The sequence below is a fragment of the Electrophorus electricus genome, chromosome 18 (genome assembly GCF_041902795.1).
Source record: "Electrophorus electricus isolate QZ-2024a chromosome 18, ASM4190279v1, whole genome shotgun sequence".
NCBI lineage: Eukaryota > Metazoa > Chordata > Actinopteri > Gymnotiformes > Gymnotidae > Electrophorus > Electrophorus electricus.
In genome coordinates this window covers 8,616,494-8,638,865 of record NC_137514.1, presented here as the reverse complement: position 1 = coordinate 8,638,865, position 22,372 = coordinate 8,616,494, and the positions used below count along the sequence as shown (strand labels likewise).

The following is a 22,372-nucleotide window of genomic DNA, read 5'->3' as shown; positions in this document are numbered from 1 at the left end:
GATCAAGGGGGAGCCTATTTAAGATTTTGCCAGGTTTTGCCAGTGACTACTTCACTGTTGTGCACATGACTAATAAAGAACTTAAGTAATCATGATAAATTTTTTTTAACAGACATGAAAACTTCATTCCAAACAGCAACTCTAAATCTTCATTCCAAACTGCAACTTCTAGGGCAATGCTGCTGTGCCAATGAGATATGCATGGAATGTGGGGAAGATTTTCATATTCCCAGACTACCTCACCCACACCTTATAGACGGAAGAAACAAATAGTCCCTACCAGTGGTGAGGATGAAGAAACAGATAAACTACAAAATGCTCACATTGCATCTGTACTGACCCCATCAGTCTAATTTCCTCCAGTATTACACTTAATTGTCCAGTGCTGCCACGGTTTTCCCTATGTTTTTTTCAAGATACAATATCACTGAATAGTTACTGATTTAGTATTACACTTAATAAAATAGTGTAAATGGGTAATAAAATGAATAATAGCAATTTAGATTGTTTCAGTTGAGAATGCTAATCACAACTTGGCCTTTTATTAGCACATTTATAGCACACCTTTTAGCCAAGCTTTTAAAAACCTCACAGTGTATCCTACAGTATCTGGCCTCACAGTGTCCTGGACACCACTATTTTAACGTTTCGGAAAAAGTCAGTCGATGTCTGGCCAACTCAGATTTTTGTGTAGAGATAAAGCTTAGGACCATGATTTTTTTGGTGGTTTTACAGCACATCGTTAGCACCATTTGATAAATGCGATTCAAATTCACCTAATGCAATAGCTTTAAACCTCATAACATTAAGCAAATAATTCCATCCATGCAAAAATCATCATCAATTGCAAATTAATTATTAACCTTGTGTTTGGATGGTGTCATCTCAGACTCTCTTGACTGCAATTTCATCTGTTTTCAGATGCATTTCACATCGGAGCAAGACAAATGTCTCTGGCAATTGGAAATTCACAAGTGATGTACCTTTATAGAAACCCTCACCATCTCGAACACATATAGTGCAGTTTTTATATTAACGATATTTCTGTAGCTACCCAGTTCATTATATGTCAACTAGCCTAACTTCACTAGTGCTCCAGAACCGGGCTTGTACATATTTAGTTTTTCATCTTCATTTGCATACAAAGTTATTGTAGTCCTGTACGTCTTGTGTTTTGTTAGATATATCCCAGCCAGAATATGGCAAATCATCTTTAGATGCCATCTAGATAGCTTCCTTGCTGCTAACTTCTAAATCACTGCAAATGTATATTTGCTCTTTTTTACAGATGCTTGGACTCTTGAATATACTGCCTAGGAGAACAGCTGCAGTAATAACTATATTGGAGTTGAAATAATTTAGACACTTTTTGGGCCCTAAGTTGTGACACACTACATTATGAAGTGATCATGTAAAGATTCACAGGTTCTGCCATTGTTTGCTTTTTGGATAAGGAGGAGTGTTTGGATCCTGACTATTACATAACATACGGATGTGGAATACGTAACAAGAAAATAGGGGAAAAAACTTAACCATAATGGGAGCGTCTGTATGAAGAGGAATTTGTGCCAAAGTGAAATATAATCATGTCAGTAGAAAAACATGAACTGCAATACACACATGCCATTACATTTCAATAGCAACATGCAGAGTAAGTGCGAGAAAGCAAAGCCTCTCTTCTAACGTTTTCACGTTGTTTGACCTCTACTGAAAACAATACATGGTTCTTTCCATTAAAAAAAAACAAACAGTATTGAAAAGTAATGTCGTGTGTATTGCACTTTTTCCATGTGATTGCAATTCAATTGGCAAGATTTCCTCTCCGAAGATCTAAACACACTAATCGACAAGACTTTCCACACAAGAAAAGGGACCCGTTTCGGGAGGCGCGCAAAAAATTGAAACGACACTGGAGGCGGGCCATAATGTTGACAGCGTTTACACGTCACAATATGCATATCCAATCAAAAAACACCAACGCAGGACACCGCCAAGATTAGTTTGATGGCTAACTCAACAATATAGCTGGGCTAAGAGTTGTTTAGCTAATCCAGCTAGCCATCTATCTTGCTTAATTTCGCGTCAGCAGTAATAACCAGCATAAAATTTGATATAACTTGTTTCGCAGCGACATCCAGAGTAGACTGCTGCGAGTTATGATGAGGACATGAACCGTGGAAACATAGCCAAGGTAGACATCACACATCAGCCTCTATCAAACCTTTTAGCTCAGGTGATTTGTCTTAAGCTAAGTTAGCTAGCTAGCTAACGTTCGCTTTTGGATAGCTAACTCTAGCTATCTAGATAGAATCATAACTCTCTAACCCACTGTCTTACATTATTCTCAACCTTCGACTTTATTCCTTTAAGTTAGAGCAAAGATAGTCACTTAGCCAACGCTAGCTAGATCCTCGTTTATTAAGCTATGTTTACATTGCAAGTTAACATTAGGCTACTAGCTACCACTGTTATGATAACCGGAATAAACTATTCTCTCGAAAATTAAACTAAATTTCGAGCTAAATTTCTTTGCATTGTCTAGCTGGACACGTCCTTTCGAACTATCGTTCCTTATGTAGAGTGGATGTTGAAACTAAAGTTACTTCCCATAGGGGGTTTGTATTCCCATAGGGGTTTGTATGGGATCATGTGCAGTTATGTTCTGCGCTGAGATGCGTTGGAGCCAATTTACTGCTGCTTGTGTTTTCATTTCGGCATTATTTCAAGCTAGCTAGCAAAGGCTCTGCTGGATCAGGTTCTCGTGGCCAACATAGCTAGCTACAGTTACACAGAGAAGTTAAAACAGACTAACGTTACTCCGTGAAACTTGACAATTACAAACGACCCGAAATTGTAGGTCAGGCATTTAGTTCGATCAAAATTATGAAAATACGGATGGGCCACTTTGTATTCTTTTTGGTTCGTAAGAAACATGTTTACTTTTGGATTATTTTCTTTTGTATCACTTATGCTTCCTGTGTGGAGTATGGATTTAGCCCCCTCTTCCTCTGGGGCAGGACAGCTAGGTTAGGTTAGCTAGGACCGTTAAATGCTGCCGACACATCTGACTTTATAAAACGTCCCAGCAAATATAGCTCGCTAGCTAAAGTTCCTGAAACAGAAATGTATTTTCCTTGAATACAATTATTGGCATGTTGATTTACTAATGAGATTTTGATATACAGCCACGATTTTACTAAGATGGGCTGTGAGGAATTAACTGCTGAGAAACAGGAGTTGCTTTTCTTGCTCCCAATTCTGTCATCGAGTGGGACTGACACTTAATAGGTTTCTTGGCCAAGTTGTTAACAGTCGAAGCAATTTTGAGAAGATTTGATAACAGCAAAAACGAGAATAAGCCCATAAGCACCCATTGGCGGTTAGAGAGAGGCTTTTCACCAGGTCCTGAAGTTCAGACGGTCGTTTCAGCTGTATCGAAAGCTGATAATGTGGTTCCTCAAAGAATGAGTAACGTTACCACAGAGTAAAAGGTCACAATATATTTTATGTTGCTTATTCTTGCAATATTGAATTTTGCGATATTGATCTCACAGAATGCTGTAGTATGTGCATAGGCCCTCTTACAAATTGCTGTTTTTGGTTTGTATACTGTCAACATCCTGACTAATCTAGGTAATTCCAGCAATTTCTTGTGGTATTAATTATAATAGTGAAAACAATTATTCTAGTAGTAGTAGTAGCAACCTATAGAAAAACAATTATTTTATGCATTTCAGAATTGTTTACGTCTTCTGTGTAATCCGCTTTTCATTTCTCTTTAAACAGATGTGAAAGGTCTTAAGTTTCTCTTACTGTTGACCAGACAGGGATCAAAGATACACAGCTGAAAAGACCTTCTTGCAATATCAGCAAGAGACTGACACAATGGCAAAAGATGTAAGTTTCATTGAACATTATTGTAGTGTTAAGTGCTGTGATGCTGCTATGAAAGGCTAGAAAAATAAATTCAACGTCAAATGTTTTAGCTCATTGGTAATCTATGTACAGTTTGGATTGGACACTTTTTTCTTTTCTCTGAATCATTCCTGAATACTAGTTTTATTCACTCTGTTCATAACTTGATCGATATAACATAGTTTGCCTTTGTTACACAGGCATGTGGTAAAAACGGCCCTCACTTCGTCTTCTCTGTACGGCACATTGGCTGTGGAAATGTTTATTGAAAGTTAACTTCCTTTTTAAAAATATTTTTTGAATAGTGAAGCAAGAGGTGCTGAGGGTTATTAAATATTGAATACAAGTTTTCCCTTGTGCAAGCAGTACTGTTTTACTTGCTCATTATGTAGCCATGAGAGAAAACTGTTTTTGTTCCACTTCTGTGTGTGTGTGTGACCACCGTTGGCACTCAGAGCAAAACTGCACAACTTGCACGTGTGACTCTCACTTGGTTTTGGTTGTGCTCCATGGTTGTCTTTATATATATAATATAAAATTTTTAGAAGCAGTGTTGTTCCCATGTTACGCAGTTTCTAGCAAAACACAACACGTGAGGTCATCATATTTGTATGCTTGATCAAACCAGATGTGATCAACCATAAAATTATGAATAATAATAATATGAATAATATGAGGTCAGAAATGTCCAGTAGTGAACGGTTTCACTTGTGTTCGTTTATGCCAGTGTGTTTCCAGTGTTTTCCATGGGACTGTAGTGAACATGTTTTCACTTTCTGTGATTAGTTTGTGATGTTTCCAGACCTGGAATGATTCTAAGGCAAGTTTGGATATTTGTGCAAAATAAGTTGATTATGCTTAGACCTTGTGTACTAATCGTAGCCTATATAGCAAAGATTTGGAGTAAAGAGAGCTGACCTTTGTGATTATTAACCTTAGTGTTGTACAGATGCTACCACATATTTTTGGGTTTATCATGGATGCCTGTGACATGGTACAAAAGCGTATAATTTTGTTGATGGATTATGATATTGTTGATGTATGGCTTTAATGCTAATTATGAACACTTTCACATTCTAAGGCTGGGCTAAAAGAGAGCAGTAGAGAGCTGAAGGTTTTCAACACTCAGAACGTCAGTCCTGGAAAAGGTGCGTACACCTGTCTGGAACTCAGTAGTTTTTGTTACAGATGTAGAATCACTGAACTTGGGGCCTTGTTGCTTGTTCAGCAGCCCTTAACTCAAAGGTTCATGGTCATGACCTCTCCAGGTGCACATTTCTGTTCCTTGACAGTTAGCCTTACCTTTAAAAGTGCTGTGAAATGTGGTTGTCACTTGATATGGGCTTTTCAAGGGCTAATGCCGATGCATATTCTTAGAAAGCAGTGTGCCCAGTAACAGACTTGAGGGACAGTTTAAGACTATTAATTAAACATACATTTTACTCTACTGACATTGCCAAGTAAAAAATAATGTAACTTGTCATAAATGATGCTATATTTCATAGAATCTTATCACACTAACTACAGTGAGTTGCCTGTGTTGCTTCATACTTGGTAGGATTTCAGTGAACGTTCATCTAAATATGTTAGTAATTGGCATCTGATAGTAGCCTAAATCTTCAACACTACAAAGTCTTACCTCAACTTTATGCAACATAAGGATGACCTGTTTTACATCACAATGGGAGAAATTATGCTGAAATAAATTAGTCCTTTATTGGACCCAGTGCAGGATTACGTAGGATGGGTTTTCCTTTCCTGTACCTAGTGCAGTATTCATAGGACATGTTTTCTGTTACTGGACCAGTGCAGGATGGTTAGTAGCAACAGACGCTGAGGAACATTAGCCAAGGGACCAGGATAGCTAGCTAGTTAGCCCATAGCACAGATTGCCACTCCTACTGGCCATATTATTTGCCACATAATTTACCTAATCTTAGCAAAACTAAGAAACTAACACTAGATTTTTGAGGCACTTGGCTGGGAAACTAAAATTATATTAGATATCCTCACATACAATTGTGGAATATTTAGAATGACCATTGATCTTACACCTGCTGGTTAACCGAAACTCTAGCCAGTATAGTTTGATATTATTTGTCTGAGCTTCTACTTGTTTTGCACTTGATCCCTGTATTTCAATACTGTTCAAAGGTATATTGAACTTTAACCTACTGTACAGACTAGGATACATTCTATGAGTAAATGACAGAGCACTTTTGTAAATCGCTCTGGATCAGAGAGTCTGCTAAATGCCAAAAATGTAAATGTAAAATGTTATTGTAGCCCAAATTAAGCATGGAAACTAGAAATCTAAGTCAGTTTTCTCACCATTTTCACAGGTAAGTGAGTCTAGTAGCAATACATCTCCAGCCACTGCCATCATCTGTTTTAATTTGGTTTGGGTTTGAGATATTGTCATTGGCAGATGCTGTTATTTGGCACATGCTGTTATCCCAAAAAAGGCAAATATCAGACTGGTATATTGGTTTGCTGATTATATTGGTTGACCACTGGTGTGATGTAGTCACAGTTGTGCTGTCTGCTAAGAGGCTGAAGCAGATAACAGTAGCACAGAGTTCAAAGATTTGGACATTTCATCTGCCATTCAACAAACTGTTAACTTGTATCTTAATAGCCTTAGCAACGCTTATTAAGCCTAGGTTACTGTGTTAACTGTAATATTAGCATACTGTTTTTTTTCTCCAGCAGAGGGCAGTCATCCAGCATGTTTCATGAACACAAAACACAGAACCCTACTCTCCGCACCATTCACAAAACCCAAAAACATTTAATTTTTTTTTTTTTTTTTGTGCACCTTATGCTACATATTAACTCTTTGGTTCACTAAGCACACAACTGAGATTTGCATAGTATTTGATGTACCAAATAAGAGATTTGGTAGACAATACAACTTCTGCTCTCTCCTTGTCAGGTACTGCTATCCTGTCACTCGTCAACATCCATCCCTCCATTACCGGAGTCAAACAGATAATGCCCAAAACGCTGGCTACCACAAGCGTGAACGTAGTGCCACACATGGTAAGACACTGCTAATGGGGGTGTTTCTTGTGGCCCAGTACTCTTAATAGTAGTGATGTGCTCTCCAGTGACAGCTTATGGCCAATGGATCTTAGAAAGCTCATGCAGTAGCAGCACGAGACTCCAGCTGTTTGATGACATTTTGCATTCTCAAGATCCCCCTTTTCAGACAGCAGCACCCACTGGCAGCCCTTGATAATCAGAGCGAGGCCTTTCTCACGGTGGGAGTCTTGGTGTTCTGCTCGTCCAGTATGGTCCCTGTCACAACTCTTTCCTCTCTGAATGGTGTAGTGAGTCTCCATAGCGACAAAGTCCTCCATTAACATTGTGTGAGGTGACCCGGGAGAGTTCCACCCTAAGCTGATCACAGAAGTTTCGAGTCAGCGGGATTAGAGCCCACGTCAGTATTATCGTTCTATTAATGACAAGCCCTCGGCCAGAGGCAGGCAGGGTGTGACTGCAGGAAGTTGCAGTGTCCCACCTCTGTGTTGTGTTAGATGGGAATATATATGATACTTAAGATGGCAAAATTACTGTTATAATTCAATAGTTGGACCTAATTTCCTCTCAAGTATTGAGGAAACATTTCATTAGCACGACCCAACCAACTCTAACTATGCAAATTTGATTGTGTAACTTAGAAACCTGCAGAACAGGGATGGGAGGTTTGGTTTTGTGGAATTTTTGTTTATTGATTTTATTTTGTAGTTACTGTGGAAAAAAATCACAATGTTTGATATGGTCACATTTTATTTAACCAAAAAAAAAAATGATGTTAAACTTTTTTAAATGTAACTCTGAAGTTTGGGAGACAGAGTAGGACTAGGCCTGAAACTCCTCCCCTTCCTCCCAGAGTTCCTCCTCATTATGATCACATGACACGGGAAGTGTTCACACCCCACCACTGCCCTGTCGTTTCCCTCTTCTCAGCAGCAGGACTTTCTGTTGCAAAGCAGAACCCTCCCACAACCTCACTACCCTGCCAGCCCAAGATTCCTGGTTTAACGCTTCTACAGTTTTGAATTCTCTTATCACAACATGTAGTCACAGTCTCCATTTACACAGTGCAGCTTTGAAGGACATTTGGACTGCTTTGTCAGCAACACTGCAGAAGGGCATTTAGTGTAGGTACTGGACCTCAGAATTCACAATCCCATTTTAAAGCCATTGATTCATGAATCTGTATCACTTCTAACAAAACATTCAGTATAATTACCTAAGAAGGCAAGCAATAAAACTACACTGTGACCCCTACAACCTGTGTATGTCATTGCTGTATGTTAGTATAGCTGTACTGAGTACCATGTCCTGCCTTTAGGTGATTGGTACTCCTCAGAGACCGACTGCCCCTGGCAGCACCGTCCTGCTCACCAGCCCCCGGACTCCGAGTGCTCAGTTCCTCACTCCGCAATCACAGCCCCCGGAGTCTTCACCTTGGTCCACGGGGTGAGTCATGCCCACAGTGTCACGGCCTTCCCTGGCCCCACTCCGAACCTGGCTCTGTGAGACGCCTCCCAGCAGAGCTTCCCTCCTTCGCGAAACTTGATATGTAGAAACTAATATACAAAACATTGGTCAACATTTGGAGAGTGACATGGATAATAAAAAAATTGCATGTTCTGTACCCAGAACACTTGTTTTAATTTATTTTATTTGTCTTTGGCCTTGGAAGCTAGTGTTATTTTGTAATGAATTTTAATTTAAGATGTTTGCTGGGGGAATTGAATAATTTGGGCAGCTATTTTAGTGGGTATAATGTCAAAAATATTGTGACTCAAAAATAGGGAAGCTTTGATTTAATTAGTTTTTATCTAAATCATATTTATATGTAGTTGCCCCATTTTAGGGGACCATAAATCATTGGCTAAATTAACAATCTTGAATTAAATTGTCTAGTTGGTTGCAAATCTGCTGCAGTCAGTGACTGCCTGATGTCTGTGAGTCATAAATATGACCATGTGTTTCTCTGGTGGTTCTCAGCCAGTTGCTGTTTGTGTTGGGAGTAGTCATGTCTTCAGTAGTCCTGTCTTCAATAGACTTGTCTTCAGTAAATAAAAATTAATTTTCAATGAAGCCTAGTCTTGGTACGTCAGGCCTTGCTTGTTTGTTTTAGTTTCTTGTTCCTTTCCAGTCATGAACCCATTTGAGGAAATGCTATACCAACGTCTTGGCTATTTTTCTGATTTTTACTCAACAGTTTCTTTTCATGATTTAGATTGCTCTTCCATTATCCACTACTATGGGCCTCATGGTCTGCTAAGATTATTAGTGAGTTCTTGCTTCTTAATAATATGTCAAAACGTTCATGCTTTACCCATGTCTCTAATGTGTTCTGGTGGCTTTCTGCACTGAAGCTTATTTGGCCCTTTTGTTGGAAGACGATAACATTCCATGTCAGAAATGGTATTAGCCTTTTAGATTACTTTATCATATAAGTACTAAATACAGCAACGCAGACAAAAAACACAAATGAGAAAAAAAAGTCCATGATATGTTTTACCCAATATAGATGGCACTGCCCTTGAATTGAAGTTCACTTGCTGTGTTTTAACCACACTTCTAGTCCAGTGTGCTGGAGTACGGAGCAAAAACACACGACAAATAACTTATTTACTATAGTTCCTGTCCAATGTTAGCCTCATCCTTGTGCTTTATTCTTCCCTCAGTCGCAGTAGAAAAGGGGACAAGAATGGAAAAGGCTTGAGGCATTTCTCCATGAAGGTGTGTGAGAAGGTCCAGAAGAAAGGCATCACCTCCTATAATGAGGTAGCAGACGAGCTGGTGGCAGAGCTGAGTTCTACCGACAACGTCTCTCCCAACGACTCGGTTGGTTATCGACATGGCTTCCCATGGTCTCTTATGTCCCATGATGAGATTTTGATCTCCTGTCTGAGGAACTAACTGATGTTCTATGTTTCACCTCTTTTTTTCCGTTCTCTCAGCATGTTTACGATCAGAAAAACATCCGGAGACGTGTGTATGATGCACTGAACGTCCTAATGGCCATGAACATTATCTCCAAAGACAAAAAGGAGATCAAATGGATAGGCTTCCCCACCAACTCTGCTCAGGAATGCAAGGACCTGGAGGTTAGAGATCTGCATGTACAGTGTCTCTCTCTCACTCACTCACTCACACACACAGTCTTCTTCAGAACAATTCCTGTTTGAGGTATGCATAAATAGTTCCTGCATGCGGATAGTGGTTTCTGTATAGTGCTGTGACGTGCACTCTGCTTCCTTCACAAAAGGCCGAGCGCCAGAAGAGAATTGAGAGAATCAAGCAGAAGCAGGCTCAGCTTCAAGAGCTTATCCTACAGGTATGCAGGCACTGCATGAGCCAAGTGTGTACAGGTTTATCTGAATTGAAGCTATACATGTGCTATGGTTCCTAATCACAAGCCCTTTATAGAACCTATGAATTTCTTTTTAGCAAATAGCATTTAAGAGGTTGGTGCAGAGGAATCGAGAGGCAGAGAAGAAGAACCATAGATCTCCTCCACCCAACACAGTCATACACCTCCCCTTCATCATCATTAATACCAGCAAGAGGACCATCATTGATTGTAGTATCTCCAATGACAAGTGAGCGCCTTGTTGTCTCACATTCACATGCTCTCTCCGTCTCTCATGGTTAGCAGAAATCTCAATCTCATGTATTTGTCTGCAGGTTTGAGTACCTCTTCAATTTTGACAACATGTTTGAGATCCATGATGACATTGAGGTGCTGAAGCGCTTGGGCATGGCATTTGGCCTGGAGGCTGGCAGATGTTCCCCAGAACATCTGAAGATTGCACGCACCCTAGTCCCCAAAGCCCTGGAAGCCTACGTGATTGGTTGGGCACCAAACCCATTCTCTTTCAAAATATATTGGTTTTGTTATAGATTTTTTTAATTGGAATGCACTTAAAGGTGCCAATAATATAGTAACTTTACGTGAGTTGTTTTTGCCTCTTTACTAGAAACTAACTTCAGATCCTCTGGCACTTCAAACCGTGTGTGGGTGTGTGTGTGTGTGTGGGTGTGTGTGTGTGAATGCAAGTTAGTCACTGAGTAACTGAAACATTTGGTCTTTCCAAGTAGTGCCTTATGTTGTACAGGCAGAAACATCATTCGTGGCCTATTTTTGAAATATTGCACACTTCTGCCATTATGTAAATGTGCTTTGAGACCTTTAAGGTTTTTTTTTTTTTTTCACTTTATTTATTTATTTTTTTAGAAATGGCACAGGGATCCTTGAATGAGACTAATGGAGGCTATTCTCGTACAACCAGGTGAGTTTCCTGGGCTTTATCTGTTCACTGGTGCAGCATTTTCGCATTTCACTCAGATATGTGCTCAGATATCGGCTGTACAGTAAAGATTTTGTTGTTCAGTTTGCTAAGTCTCGTGTGTCCAAGAAAGAAAAAGGTACTTCACTGTCTGGTTGAATATGCAAAATAATGTAGAAGAATGAATGAGTTAATACTCAATACACAACTGAGCATGTCTTAGACTTTCTTATTGTGAGGAGCTTGACGCACACTTGGAGCTGTAGTGTTGAGGTAGAGAAAGTTAGGGAATATATAAAAATATAAAATGTGCTTATCACACAGTTCAAGCTTGTGATCAGCACTGTAGGTGCTGCAACACCCTGATGAGGTTTGCTGCCTTTTCACCACCTTGTCCGCAGCCCTGAAATGGCGTTTGCATTGGTAAACTGGTCTTCATCTTTTGTTAGTGATAATGGTGCTGCTTCTGCTGCCATGGGCTCCAATTCCACCAGCTCTCGTGACACACCCGCGTCCTTCCTGGACGATGACGAGGAGGAGGAGGAGGATGAGGAGGAGGAGGAAGAGGACTTTGATGAGAATGATGATGAAGATTAGCATCTGGGCCACATTTTTCTTGACTTGCTTCCAACATGATGGGGCTTGGGCAGAGCCAAAACGTCTCTGATCTTTCTGTTGGGGCCTCCGGAACCCTACTTATTGTATACCCAAGCTCAGTGAGTTACCATCCACTGTGAACAGTCTTCACAGCAACATGTGGCTGCTTTGTGCAGGACCACAGTGGTACTTAAATGAAATAGGTATTTCTGCTACCTTCCTGTTATTGTCACCAAATTTTCACGCTCTGTTCTTCTGTTTTAAAGCTATGTTCCTTAACAGCGTAATGCTGTTTTGATCCTTTTGTCGGCAGGGATGATTGTTTGTACAGGTCACTTGTATTCTCCAAAGATTCACAGATGTATAATAATGTGATCTGACTCACCACATGGACTTTATTACCCCTTAATCTGATATGTCAGAATTTTGTACCTTTGCTTCACTTTGATACAGGCAACTATTTTGAATAACCTGGGTGGTTTTTAGAAAGACTGCAGCAGAATACACTTCACCCGGGGTGAAATTTGTAAGGTTTATTTTATTTTTCTTATAGACAGCATGTATAATTAAGGAATTAATTTGGAAATGACAAGATTCTTTCTACATTTTCTATAACTCAGCAGAACAAGTGTGCTACAGAAAATACAATTCTTATATGGGCTGAGAAGAAATTTGTTTTAAAAATGGTATTGTAGACTTCTGTATTCTTATATTAGGAAGACCTTTCTTTAAAAAATGTATTTTTACTATGATGGAGTTTAAGCTTCAGATGTTTCTCAATGAAAGATTGGCTAATGTATATCTTTATTGCAAGCGTTTTGTTTAGCATGTACATTTTAAATACATTTTTAAATGAACACAATACATTTTTGAGTGATGCATCCAGGTTTGTTCCCAGTGCTCAAGGTCATTCTTTCTACACTGGGATTTACAGAACAAGATTAAGAATCTTGATGTTTAAATGTCACACACACAAAAAAAAGACTAAACCCCAAGTATATTCTTTGTAACTAACTCAAAGCGTTTAAATCAAAGGTCACTTTTCCCTCATAATGGTCGTAGAAGTTCTCATAAGCAATATTGTTGGCCATCACCCTACACTGGATCGTTGCACGTCTCTTATTGACGAGGTCAAATTTCACAGCCACCAGTGGGTTCACATAAGTTGGCTATAAAGCAATGCAACATAAGATCAACTTTAACAAAATTAACAGGAACATAAATATGCAAAGGATAATGCATTTGGCTGCCTTACCTGTGCCAGCTTGCCGTAATACGGGAAGTACGAGAGGTCCAATGTCCCATTCAAGGGGTAGTATACATGCCCACGAACGTTCTCATGACCCTTCTATTCACACAAGCACATTCATGAATACTGCTCATTGAACTTCATGTCTCCATTATGTCTGCAAACATTACACTCAAAGCTCAACTCATGCACACTCACCAGCACAGTGCAGTTAACATATGGAGCCATTCCTGTACCATTGTTTGGCAGGAAATTAATGATCTGAAGGAAAGATTGAATAATTAGATTTGAATCTAAACAAGAAAAATATAGGAGTGTTGTTTTCTTTTTTTGTTTTTTTCCTCTTGCACCATCATACCCTGTTCATCTTGATGATTACGCATGGCTGGTTGGTTGTGTAACCAAATGTGGGGTCGACAATGCCAGAGCATTTACCCAGCATGCTCTGGTAGAATGGGCAGGCCCACTTTGTATGTTTAGGAGCGTCATACTGGTGCTGGAAGAAGTACTTGCCCACTGTGCAGTTGTAATGATTACACTGTGCTTGTATGGTGTCATTGTAAGCTGAAATAAAGAGCAAAAGAACCTCACTATCCCTCATTGGTAGGTTTAGTTATTCTTGTGTGTGTTGTTTGGTTTTTTTTGTTTTGTTTTTTGCTTGCTTGAGTTGTATTTTTTTAAGAACACATGCTTACGTTTAAGGAACTTGTGAAGACACTTGGACATCTTCATCCAGCTATGCTTGTCTGACATATTGTAAGTGATCTCTAACACTTCATCGTTATATGTGTCAGGCCACACCATTACTCCTGTAAAATGGCAAGAAACATATTTACCCTGAAAACAGTATGCAGTGAAAACTGCTAAGTTTTCAGTCAATACAGCATTAGAGAATATAATGTTATACAGATTTAAGGGGTTTTTAACCTGGCGATTGTAATCGATCCTGGTAGTCTGGTTCATATGGGCTCAATGTGTACATGAGCACGTAGATAGCCAGGGAAAACAAAGCTGTCATCACCACATAGAATGCCACATAATAGAGGCTGATGTACACTGTAATGAAGAGTCAAAAATGTTTATATCATATAGCACTTAGCTCTGATTTCATGTCTCCCTTGTGCTATACTGTGCTCATTTGGCATAGGTAAACCATCCCTGAGCAGTCTAAAGCGGACAAGTCTCAATATTCAACTGCAAATTTTTGCTTTTATCCGTGTTACCTGTTAGCAGACTCTCACTAGAAATCTGTAACATTTAGCTCTTTATATAGCACATTAATATATCATAATATTACTCTTTCAGTAAAAGAAATGTCATGTTTTATATCCTTTTTTCAGCATAAGCTTGGTCAGATCCATAAAGTTTGTCATGAGTCACTTAGGGGTTCAGAAAGCTGTTTTTATCTATCAACACCCCCCCAAAAAAAGAAATTTACTTTTTCATTGAAAGCTAGTCAGCATATGCTCACAAGGGATCTATCATAGAAAAAAATATGTTCCAGGCATCTGGTATCTGTCTATTCAAAATAAATCTTCAAGCTAAATGTAAGAAAAAACAAATAGACTTCCTACACAGCATGGACATGACAGTCAAAAGAAGTGGGTGGGTTTTTTTTTTTTTTGTTTGGTTTTTTTTAGCTGGATTTATGAACCAGTAATATTACAAACACTTAAAAATTTAACAGTCTTAATTTCACATTAGAACATGTTTGGGTGTAGCTATTCTAGTAAAGGTCAGCTAAATGCAGCCTTTAGGTACTATACAAAAATGTAACACATTTTTCTGTATTTCAAGTAAAATTGAAACACACCTTGACCAAGTTGTTTTCATCTTCAAATGGTTATTAATAATATAAATAAAATTTCATATTCAGTGGAGAATTTCTAAGTTGAAATTAAGAATTTTAAAAACAAATGAAAAGGGCAAAATTTAGAATGTGGGGTTATGTGGAAATTATATAATAATTAATATAGATCTGAACAACAAACTGCAGTACGTACCCCATTTCTCTGGTGTTCTACCCATGAAAGTCCCTTCATCAGAATTCCAGACAAAGTGGCCAAAGTCTCGACACCTTTGGCCACAAGTTCTCTTTTCCTTCAGGGTAGCCATGTTGAAAGTTTTGCTGGGACCTGCTACTTTTCAATAATTTTTACTGAACCATGTAATTTAGTTTAGTTAATTTAGTTTAGTTTGATTAGAAAATTGTCCTCTTTCACCTGTCCCCTTAGGCCCCTTGCCTTTCTGCTGACTTCTTTATGTTGTGCTATTGGCATGCTTGAGCTTGTCTTATCTATCTTTTTATATACAATGATAAGGACACCCAATTCATGTGCATTTCTTGTGGGCTGTACTAGCCACTCAGAGGTACCCTTGTGAATTCAAGTGAAGTGTTTCCTCTGATAACCTTGAAGCCTTGGATAAGGCCATGAAACCACCTCTTGGTTTGAATCTCAGTACAGTTTTATTACCTTATCATAGAGTGAAGCACACCACATTTCAGCTTTAGCTTGAACATTCACCAAAGGAAATCTTTCAGTAAGCAAAGTCACTAAGAATCCTGCATATCTATCTAGTTTTGTTAAGTGGTTTATTGATTACAGGAGATGTTCAAACTCATTTTATTCTCACAGCAATGTTTGTGTAGTAGTTCTTAAGGGTTAACATAGGGAAGGTATTATGGAGTTAAAGGCTTTGTAAAAGGTGTTGAGTCAGTGAGATCCTTGCGCCTGAGTGTGTGAGGCAAAGGACTAAATCTCTCAGACTACTATCTACCCCAAACCCCACCAACTGGATTCAGGTCTCACTCATGCTTAGATCCTTACTTTTTCCATGTTCCTGAATCCCACACAAACCAATCCTTTCTAATTTCTTGGGGGACTTTAATGTTTGCTCCTTTAATGTTTGCTTGTTCATTTGGAGAGTAGCGCTAAGCTCCACTTATTTCACACTGCTCTGGTTAGACTTTTTATCACATTACTACTTGACACTGACACTTTTTTCTTACCACCTGTGCACCCAGGTTTACCCCTTGCATTGTTGCCATGGATATTGGTGGCTTGACTACAGTAGTAGCAAATTCAGCATACATCTCAGCCCGTGGGAGCTTTGATGGGACGGCAAACCCAGCAGCTACCCGGGACAAGAAGTACCACTCCAGGCTCAAGCTTCCTCACATCACGGAGTGTGAGGGTCTCAGGGAAATACTGGACCTCCAGTTCAAGAATATCTGTGTAGAACAGCCCATTGGCAAACGGCTTTTCCAGGAATATCTAGAGTCATCTAATGAGTTCAAGGCGCCCTGCTGCCTATGGAAGAATGTGGAGGAATATGACATGGCTGAGGACAAGGATCGCACCTATAAGGCCTCTAAGATCCTGCAGCGCTACATGGAGCCTTCAGCCAAGCACTTCTGCCCCTTTCTGCCTGAAAACGACATTACCAAGGTGAAAGAACGGCTCGAGAGTGTTTCGGATGATTTGTTCATTGACATCATAGGCTGCGTTATGGACTTCCTCAAAGAAGTTCCCTACACCTTTTACCTGGAAAGCATGTATTTCAAGAGGTTCTTACAGTGGAAGTGGCTGGAGATGCAGCCCATGACTGATGACTGGTTCCTGGACTTTCGTGTGCTTGGCAAAGGGGGGTTTGGAGAGGTGTCTGCCTGCCAGATGAAGGCCACAGGGAAACTCTACGCGTGCAAGAAACTAAATAAAAAAAGGCTGAAGAAAAGGAAGGGTTTTGAGGTGAGAATCATCTGATTTACATACATCAGTTAAATTTCGGGTTGCTCAAAGTCAAGAATTACCTTAACCAATGCCAAAGTATTTGTTGATGATGTACTATCAGTTCTGCCAGAAACTCCTTGAATGAAGGTTTATGTTCAAAATAATACATTTTTCCATCAAACATATCAATGCATCAGAGAAGGTGGTAACTGATGCCATTACTTTAAGGTTTTGGATAGCCTTAGTTTTTGACAGTGCATTTACTTTTATTACAATAATGATAGCACAGGAAAATGTCTATTAAATGATATTTGTATAAAGATTTGGCAATGCATTTTGTGACAAATCCATTATTTTAGAGTGCAATGTCCAAAACACAAGATTTCTGCCCTAACACAACTTATTAAACCTTATGGGCTTTTAGCAGATGATTTATAATTTTCTCTGATTTGTTTTAATTAGATCACTCCACTGAATGGTTAATCTACCAAAAGCCAAATAGTCTTATGCTATCAGTTTTCACCTTCAGTTGAATGTCATGGATGCCCAGTTTACAAGAGCTGCTTAGAAACATAAAATGCTCAATGGATTTGAATGTGATCTATTTTTGTATGATCTAAGTATTAGCATCTCCTCATGGTGTACTACCTCTTTTGTATATTTTTAATATAAAAGAACTGGGATAAACATCTTGACAATAGAACTTGTTCTTCAAATCTATACCGTTAATTAAAAAAAAATTGCATTAAGTTTTTATTCTGTCTACATTAATATCTACATCAATATGTAAAATGAAAAGGATTATCAAAAGGGAAATTACAAAATTTACGTTCTTAGGCTTTTAGATAAGCTCTTTTACCCTTTAAGATTTTGTAGATTAGCCTTTAGCAGGTGAAACTTAATAAAATATACTTTTTTTTTTAAAAACAATGAATAGGATCTACTATATTTTGAGGCCTAATAATAGATCCTGTATGCTAATTGGAATACTGTAATGTTTATCTTGATAAAAGCTGTGCTAGGAGAGTTAGCATGTGGTGTTAGATATGCTGCAGCATTAACAGCTGAGCTCATTATGAAGTGCCAACTCAAACACATTTAAAGATAGAATAGATTTGTTCAGAAGGCCCTGTATGCAAGGGATGTTGATGACATAACAGGCAAATCTGCCCTCCATGGCTAAATCTTAATTTCACACCTCATATTCTGTTGTTTGGAAATATTAGCAATGACAAATGGTACCTTTTCTGAAGTGTGAATTAACAGTGAATACTATTTATCGGAAACTAAAATGACCAGATAATTAAATGACCAGCAGGAATGAAAGTGTTACATGCTTATGTGTAGTCTTGCTTGTCTAGAATCAGACTAGCATGTGAAGTAGTCATTTGTTGGATGGACATGCCAACACTTGAACCTGCAGTACGGTTACCAAGCAATCCTCCATGTTCCAGGGCAAAGGGTGGAAGCACTAGACTTCAAAGTTGGTCTTCCATCGCAATGGTCTACATTTTTTCATTTAAATATTGGCTTACCATTTTCCTTAATGCTTCATGTATCTCATATGTTGCACAAAATAAATACTTGGGAGATGACACCAACAATGAAAAAGTATGAAGCGCTTATTAGAGTAAAATGTTGTTTACATGTCGAAACACTTAAACATGATGGTTTTTCGTAGGGTGCCATGGTGGAAAAAAGGATTCTGGCTCGTGTTCACAGTAGATTCATTGTTACCCTGGCCTACGCCTTCCAGACCAAGACAGAGCTTTGCCTGGTCATGACCATCATGAATGGAGGAGACCTGAGGTTAGGATGAGTTGTCTGTGACCTTGTGTGTCTCTTGCCACACAGCCCTGAGTACCATTAGATCCATGTTTACAAATCTTGGTCCTGAAGAATTCTCAAACTGTACATTGGTAGGAGTTTCCTTGCTTCAATCCACCTGATTCAACTCATAAGATAATTGTGTTAGGATAGGAAAGACTAAATGTTTTACAGGACAAACAATGGGAAATGCTTAGATCAACCTTCAACACTTTATTAGATCATTTCAAGCTTCTCTTCAATAACTGATGTACTTATAATTAATGCTACATGAGACTTTGTACTTCCTCATGTCTCAGGTTCCACATCTATAACGTAGATGAGAATAATCCAGGCTTTGATGAGCCCAGGGCATGCTATTATACAGCTCAAATCATTCAAGGCTTGGAGCACCTTCATCAGAAAAGAATCATCTACAGGGACCTGAAACCAGAGAATGTTCTTCTTGACAATGAAGGTGAAAATATCAGTGTTTTCCAAACTACAATGAGAATCTGTTAATAGGAGCTTGTGAGATGAGATGTGAAAGCATGTCTGTCACTTGCTATGCAATCACTTAAGCATAAAAGTGACAGGTACACTACAAACAGTATTAATGCACTCACAATATACAGTCAACATTTCAGTGATTGTTCTTTTTGCTATGAGTACAATCTCTGACGTTTGTTTGACATTGTACTGATGTTTGCTCTTAGGTAACGTACGTATCTCTGACCTTGGTCTTGCTGTGGAGTTAAAAGATGGCCAGGAGAAGACAAAGGGCTATGCTGGGACTCCAGGTGTGTTGTGGCTATACAACTGTTGCAACCTCCTATTTCTATTGTGCCTCTCCTTATTCTAGATACTAATAATTGTAATGATGTTTATAGACCCTCAAAAGGCAAAAGTTAATCTATGGGCCTGCTGTAGTCATCACTAGTATAGGATCTTCACTGAGAGTGAGCAGATAGTAAAATAGGGTAAAGAACCCCTGTTTTAGTGAACCCAGTTAAATGACCAATATGGTGTTCACAAGAAAAAGCCTGAAGATGTGAAAATCCTGCATTTTCATGAGGCCCTTTCAATGAGGAGATGGGAGCTGACCTTTGATTTGTGCCTTTTGAGCTCAGGATTCATGGCTCCAGAGCTTCTGAGAGGAGAAGAGTATGACTACTCGGTAGATTACTTTACTCTTGGAGTCACTGTCTATGAGTTCATTGCTGCCAAAGGTCCCTTCAGGACTCGAGGAGAGAAGGTAACTAGCTACACACTGGTCCTGTTTACCAGACACAAATTTAAATGAGTTGTAATCTAAAATGGTTTCAAACCAAGAATTCACACTGAGTAGTATTCAGATAGGCCTAGGCTTTTTAAGTTTTTTATGTTCCCCTTCTAATCATCATTATTTCATCATCATCATAGTAATGTGAGTGGCCATAGTTTTTCTAACTCAAGTCCACAGAGAGAATGATGTAAGCAATATTACATGACCTGCAGTTATAGCTCTGTCTAACTGACACAATTAATTTGTAGGTGCACTTGTAGATATGTGATTAGAACTCCCTGTATTTCTAAAAAAGTATTTTATGTTGCATTCTTTGCTAAGAGATCTTCAAATTTAGCTGTGTCAGAAAAAGGGATGTCATTTAAAAAATTCCAGCTTTAGCATTTCATGAAGATTTGAACTGTGTGATGACAACTGGTTGCATCTCGCAATGTGACCAGTTATAAAAGATGTGAAAGGTGTTTTTTCTGCAGTGGAATTTAATTGAACCAATTTCTTAATATCATTTACCTTTAAACTTTTTTTCCAAAAGCTTTTTATTCTAAGGATATCTTTGATGTTCACATTACCTTCAACAAAGCAAACAAACACCTGTTTTTTGATACCAAAACTAAAGAAAAGCATGTCCTCTTTCTTGCAAGGTGGAGAACAAAGAGGTGAAGAAGCGTATCCTCAATGACCAGGTAACCTACACAGAGAAGTTCAGTGAGAATGCCAAGTCCATATGTGAGTCCTTGCTAGCCAAGCAGGTGGACAAAAGGATGGGCTTCAAGAATGGAAGCGCTGATGAGCTGCGTGCTCACCCTTTCTTCCGCAGTATCAACTGGAGGAAGCTTAATTTAGGTATGGCAGAATGGCATTTGTAACTCTTGAAACCCATGTGCTTAGGGAAAGCCCAGCTTGGAGTGTCTCTTGTTCAGATTGAATCCTATAATGGTGACTAATATACTATATTTTGAACTCGTCTTAACTGTGGGTAGATATGCTTCCATTTATAGTTCCTGACTGTCAGTCTGGGGAATTTTTTTTACGTGTCTCAATTTCTCCAAGTTAAGTCGCTTGCCTCGTCTCACAGGAATTCTACCACCTCCATTTGTCCCTGATTCGAAAACTGTCTATGCCAAGAACCTTGACGATGTTGGTGCCTTCTCCACTGTGAAAGGGGTCATCCTGGAAAACACAGATAAAAAGCTTTTTGACGAGTTTGCCTCTGGAAATATCCCCATACCCTGGCAGGAGGAGATGATTGAGATGGGCATCTTTGGCAAGATGAATGTGTGGGGTCCTGAGGGCTCAGTGCCCAGTGACCTACGGCGTGAGTCCATTCTGGAGCAGCCACCCAAGTCTTCCACCTGTAGTGTGTCATAAACATGTCCATGCAAAGAGAACTTCTCAGTAATTCACTGGCTTTCTGTCATGAACTCAAAGAAATTCGCAATGTCCAGTACAAGGAGGCTGCATTTATTTTACATTATCGTCATAAAACATAGACTAAAAAGTATTATCCCAGTATTTGTGTTATTCTAATGAGGTTCTGCAATGGTAAACCAGTGAGCTTCCAAATCCTTTGCTTTCTAAATTCTCAGAATTATACTTTTTAACTGTGTTAACAATACTGAAGTGTTTTGATGAACATGAACAACATAAGGATGGTTATGGATCAAAGAAGGGAAATCTTTGTAGGTTTCTCATTGAAATATGTTGTTACTGTAGAGCTAAATGGGTGCAAGTTTACATTGGGTAAATTATTAAATTGTTTTTCGGTTTGAAAAAGTGATGTCAAAGGCATTCCTGAAAAAAAGAAGTGTCAGTTTTTTTGTGTGTATATTCATGTTTACAAAATATTATTGGCTTCTCTTACCCATAGAACTATAGTCAAAATTAGATGTTTATTAGATGTTTATTAGATGTTTATATTATTTAACCTTGGTTAGTCTGAGCCTAACTTTTAGGTTCAGAATAACCAAGGTTAAAGAAGTGACTTTGTTAATAAATATTAACAAAGTTGTTGTGTTACTGAGATGTTAGTGATGGCACTATGACAATATGTTATTGTTATCATGATAATTTGTTTTTGCCATATTTCTCACATTATTTTAACCTTGCATTTGATGCCAATTCAGATGTGTATATATTCAATCAAAGCTCAAAATGTTTTACTAATATTCATTCATTTAGTTATTTTCTTATTATAATCTCCAGGGGGATTTAAGGTTATTTAAACAAGCACAAGAAGGAAAAGAATAATTTCTAAATGGTTGTGAAGAAATAAGCAATTAAAGAAATGTGTTGTTGGCTAAATATAGATCTATAGAAAATGCTTGTGTGAGGTACATTTTAGTTTGTGACTACACAAGGTTAATCAGTCTACCTTTTTGTGAAGAGGTACACATTTTATTACATATTGGGTGGTGTATTTATTATTTCAAATAAATATTTTGGTAAGAATACACTGGTCTCGTGTAGTTCAAATTTT

General features: G+C 38.6%; 3 protein-coding genes across 6 annotated transcripts; 2 read left to right on the top strand and 1 right to left on the bottom strand.

Annotated features, from left to right (window-relative positions):
• Positions 1-1,984: 1,984 nt before the first annotated feature.
• Positions 1,985-13,664, top strand: tfdp1b (transcription factor Dp-1, b). 2 transcript variants are annotated; one of them, XM_027010200.3, is made up of 12 exons: positions 1,985-2,191; positions 3,787-3,897; positions 4,997-5,063; positions 6,851-6,957; positions 8,276-8,403; positions 9,624-9,783; positions 9,900-10,046; positions 10,208-10,276; positions 10,390-10,541; positions 10,627-10,793; positions 11,177-11,231; positions 11,678-13,664. In XM_027010200.3, exons 2-12 carry the CDS (start codon positions 3,886-3,888, stop codon positions 11,823-11,825), a joined length of 1,212 nt encoding a protein of 403 aa, XP_026866001.2. In that variant the 5' UTR covers positions 1,985-2,191; positions 3,787-3,885; the 3' UTR covers positions 11,826-13,664. The 2 variants fall into 2 exon arrangements, with proteins under 2 accessions (XP_026866001.2, XP_081557042.1); XM_081700916.1 differs by lacking the exon at positions 1,985-2,191 and adding an exon at positions 4,702-4,735.
• Positions 12,836-15,287, bottom strand: LOC113577520 (potassium-transporting ATPase subunit beta). The gene is made up of 7 exons (XM_081700920.1): positions 15,078-15,287; positions 14,002-14,130; positions 13,770-13,883; positions 13,433-13,638; positions 13,273-13,335; positions 13,081-13,173; positions 12,836-12,994 (listed from the first exon to the last, which is right to left on the bottom strand). Exons 1-7 carry the CDS (start codon positions 15,187-15,189, stop codon positions 12,836-12,838), a joined length of 876 nt encoding a protein of 291 aa, XP_081557046.1. The 5' UTR covers positions 15,190-15,287.
• Positions 13,701-22,365, top strand: grk1a (G protein-coupled receptor kinase 1 a). Of its 3 annotated transcripts, XM_081700914.1 has the most exons (8): positions 13,701-13,830; positions 16,100-16,823; positions 18,487-18,614; positions 18,932-19,089; positions 19,328-19,411; positions 19,742-19,866; positions 20,538-20,739; positions 20,972-22,365. In XM_081700914.1, exons 2-8 carry the CDS (start codon positions 16,122-16,124, stop codon positions 21,262-21,264), a joined length of 1,692 nt encoding a protein of 563 aa, XP_081557040.1. In that variant the 5' UTR covers positions 13,701-13,830; positions 16,100-16,121; the 3' UTR covers positions 21,265-22,365. The 3 variants fall into 3 exon arrangements, with proteins under 3 accessions (XP_081557040.1, XP_026865771.1, XP_081557041.1); XM_027009970.3 differs by lacking the exon at positions 13,701-13,830 and having other exon boundaries at positions 15,859-16,823; XM_081700915.1 differs by lacking the exon at positions 13,701-13,830 and having other exon boundaries at positions 15,859-16,823; positions 20,538-20,579; positions 20,972-21,204.
• Positions 22,366-22,372: the final 7 nt, after the last annotated feature.

Coding starts and splice junctions, on each gene's coding strand:
- tfdp1b (XM_027010200.3), top strand. Junction 5,064..6,850: donor GAACGTCAGTCCTGGAAAAG/GTGCGTACACCT, acceptor TCTCCTTGTCAG/GTACTGCTATCCTGTCACTC. Junction 10,277..10,389: donor TTCAAGAGCTTATCCTACAG/GTATGCAGGCAC, acceptor ATTTCTTTTTAG/CAAATAGCATTTAAGAGGTT.
- LOC113577520 (XM_081700920.1), bottom strand. CDS start 15,189: ATGGCTACCCTGAAGGAAAAGAGAACTTGTGGCCAAAGGTGTCGAGAC. Junction 13,884..14,001: donor GGATCGATTACAATCGCCAG/GTTAAAAACCCC, acceptor GCCATTTTACAG/GAGTAATGGTGTGGCCTGAC. Junction 12,995..13,080: donor ATTACGGCAAGCTGGCACAG/GTAAGGCAGCCA, acceptor ATTGCTTTATAG/CCAACTTATGTGAACCCACT.
- grk1a (XM_081700914.1), top strand. CDS start 16,122: ATGGATATTGGTGGCTTGACTACAGTAGTAGCAAATTCAGCATACATC. Junction 18,615..18,931: donor ATGAATGGAGGAGACCTGAG/GTTAGGATGAGT, acceptor CTCATGTCTCAG/GTTCCACATCTATAACGTAG. Junction 19,412..19,741: donor GGGCTATGCTGGGACTCCAG/GTGTGTTGTGGC, acceptor TTTTGAGCTCAG/GATTCATGGCTCCAGAGCTT.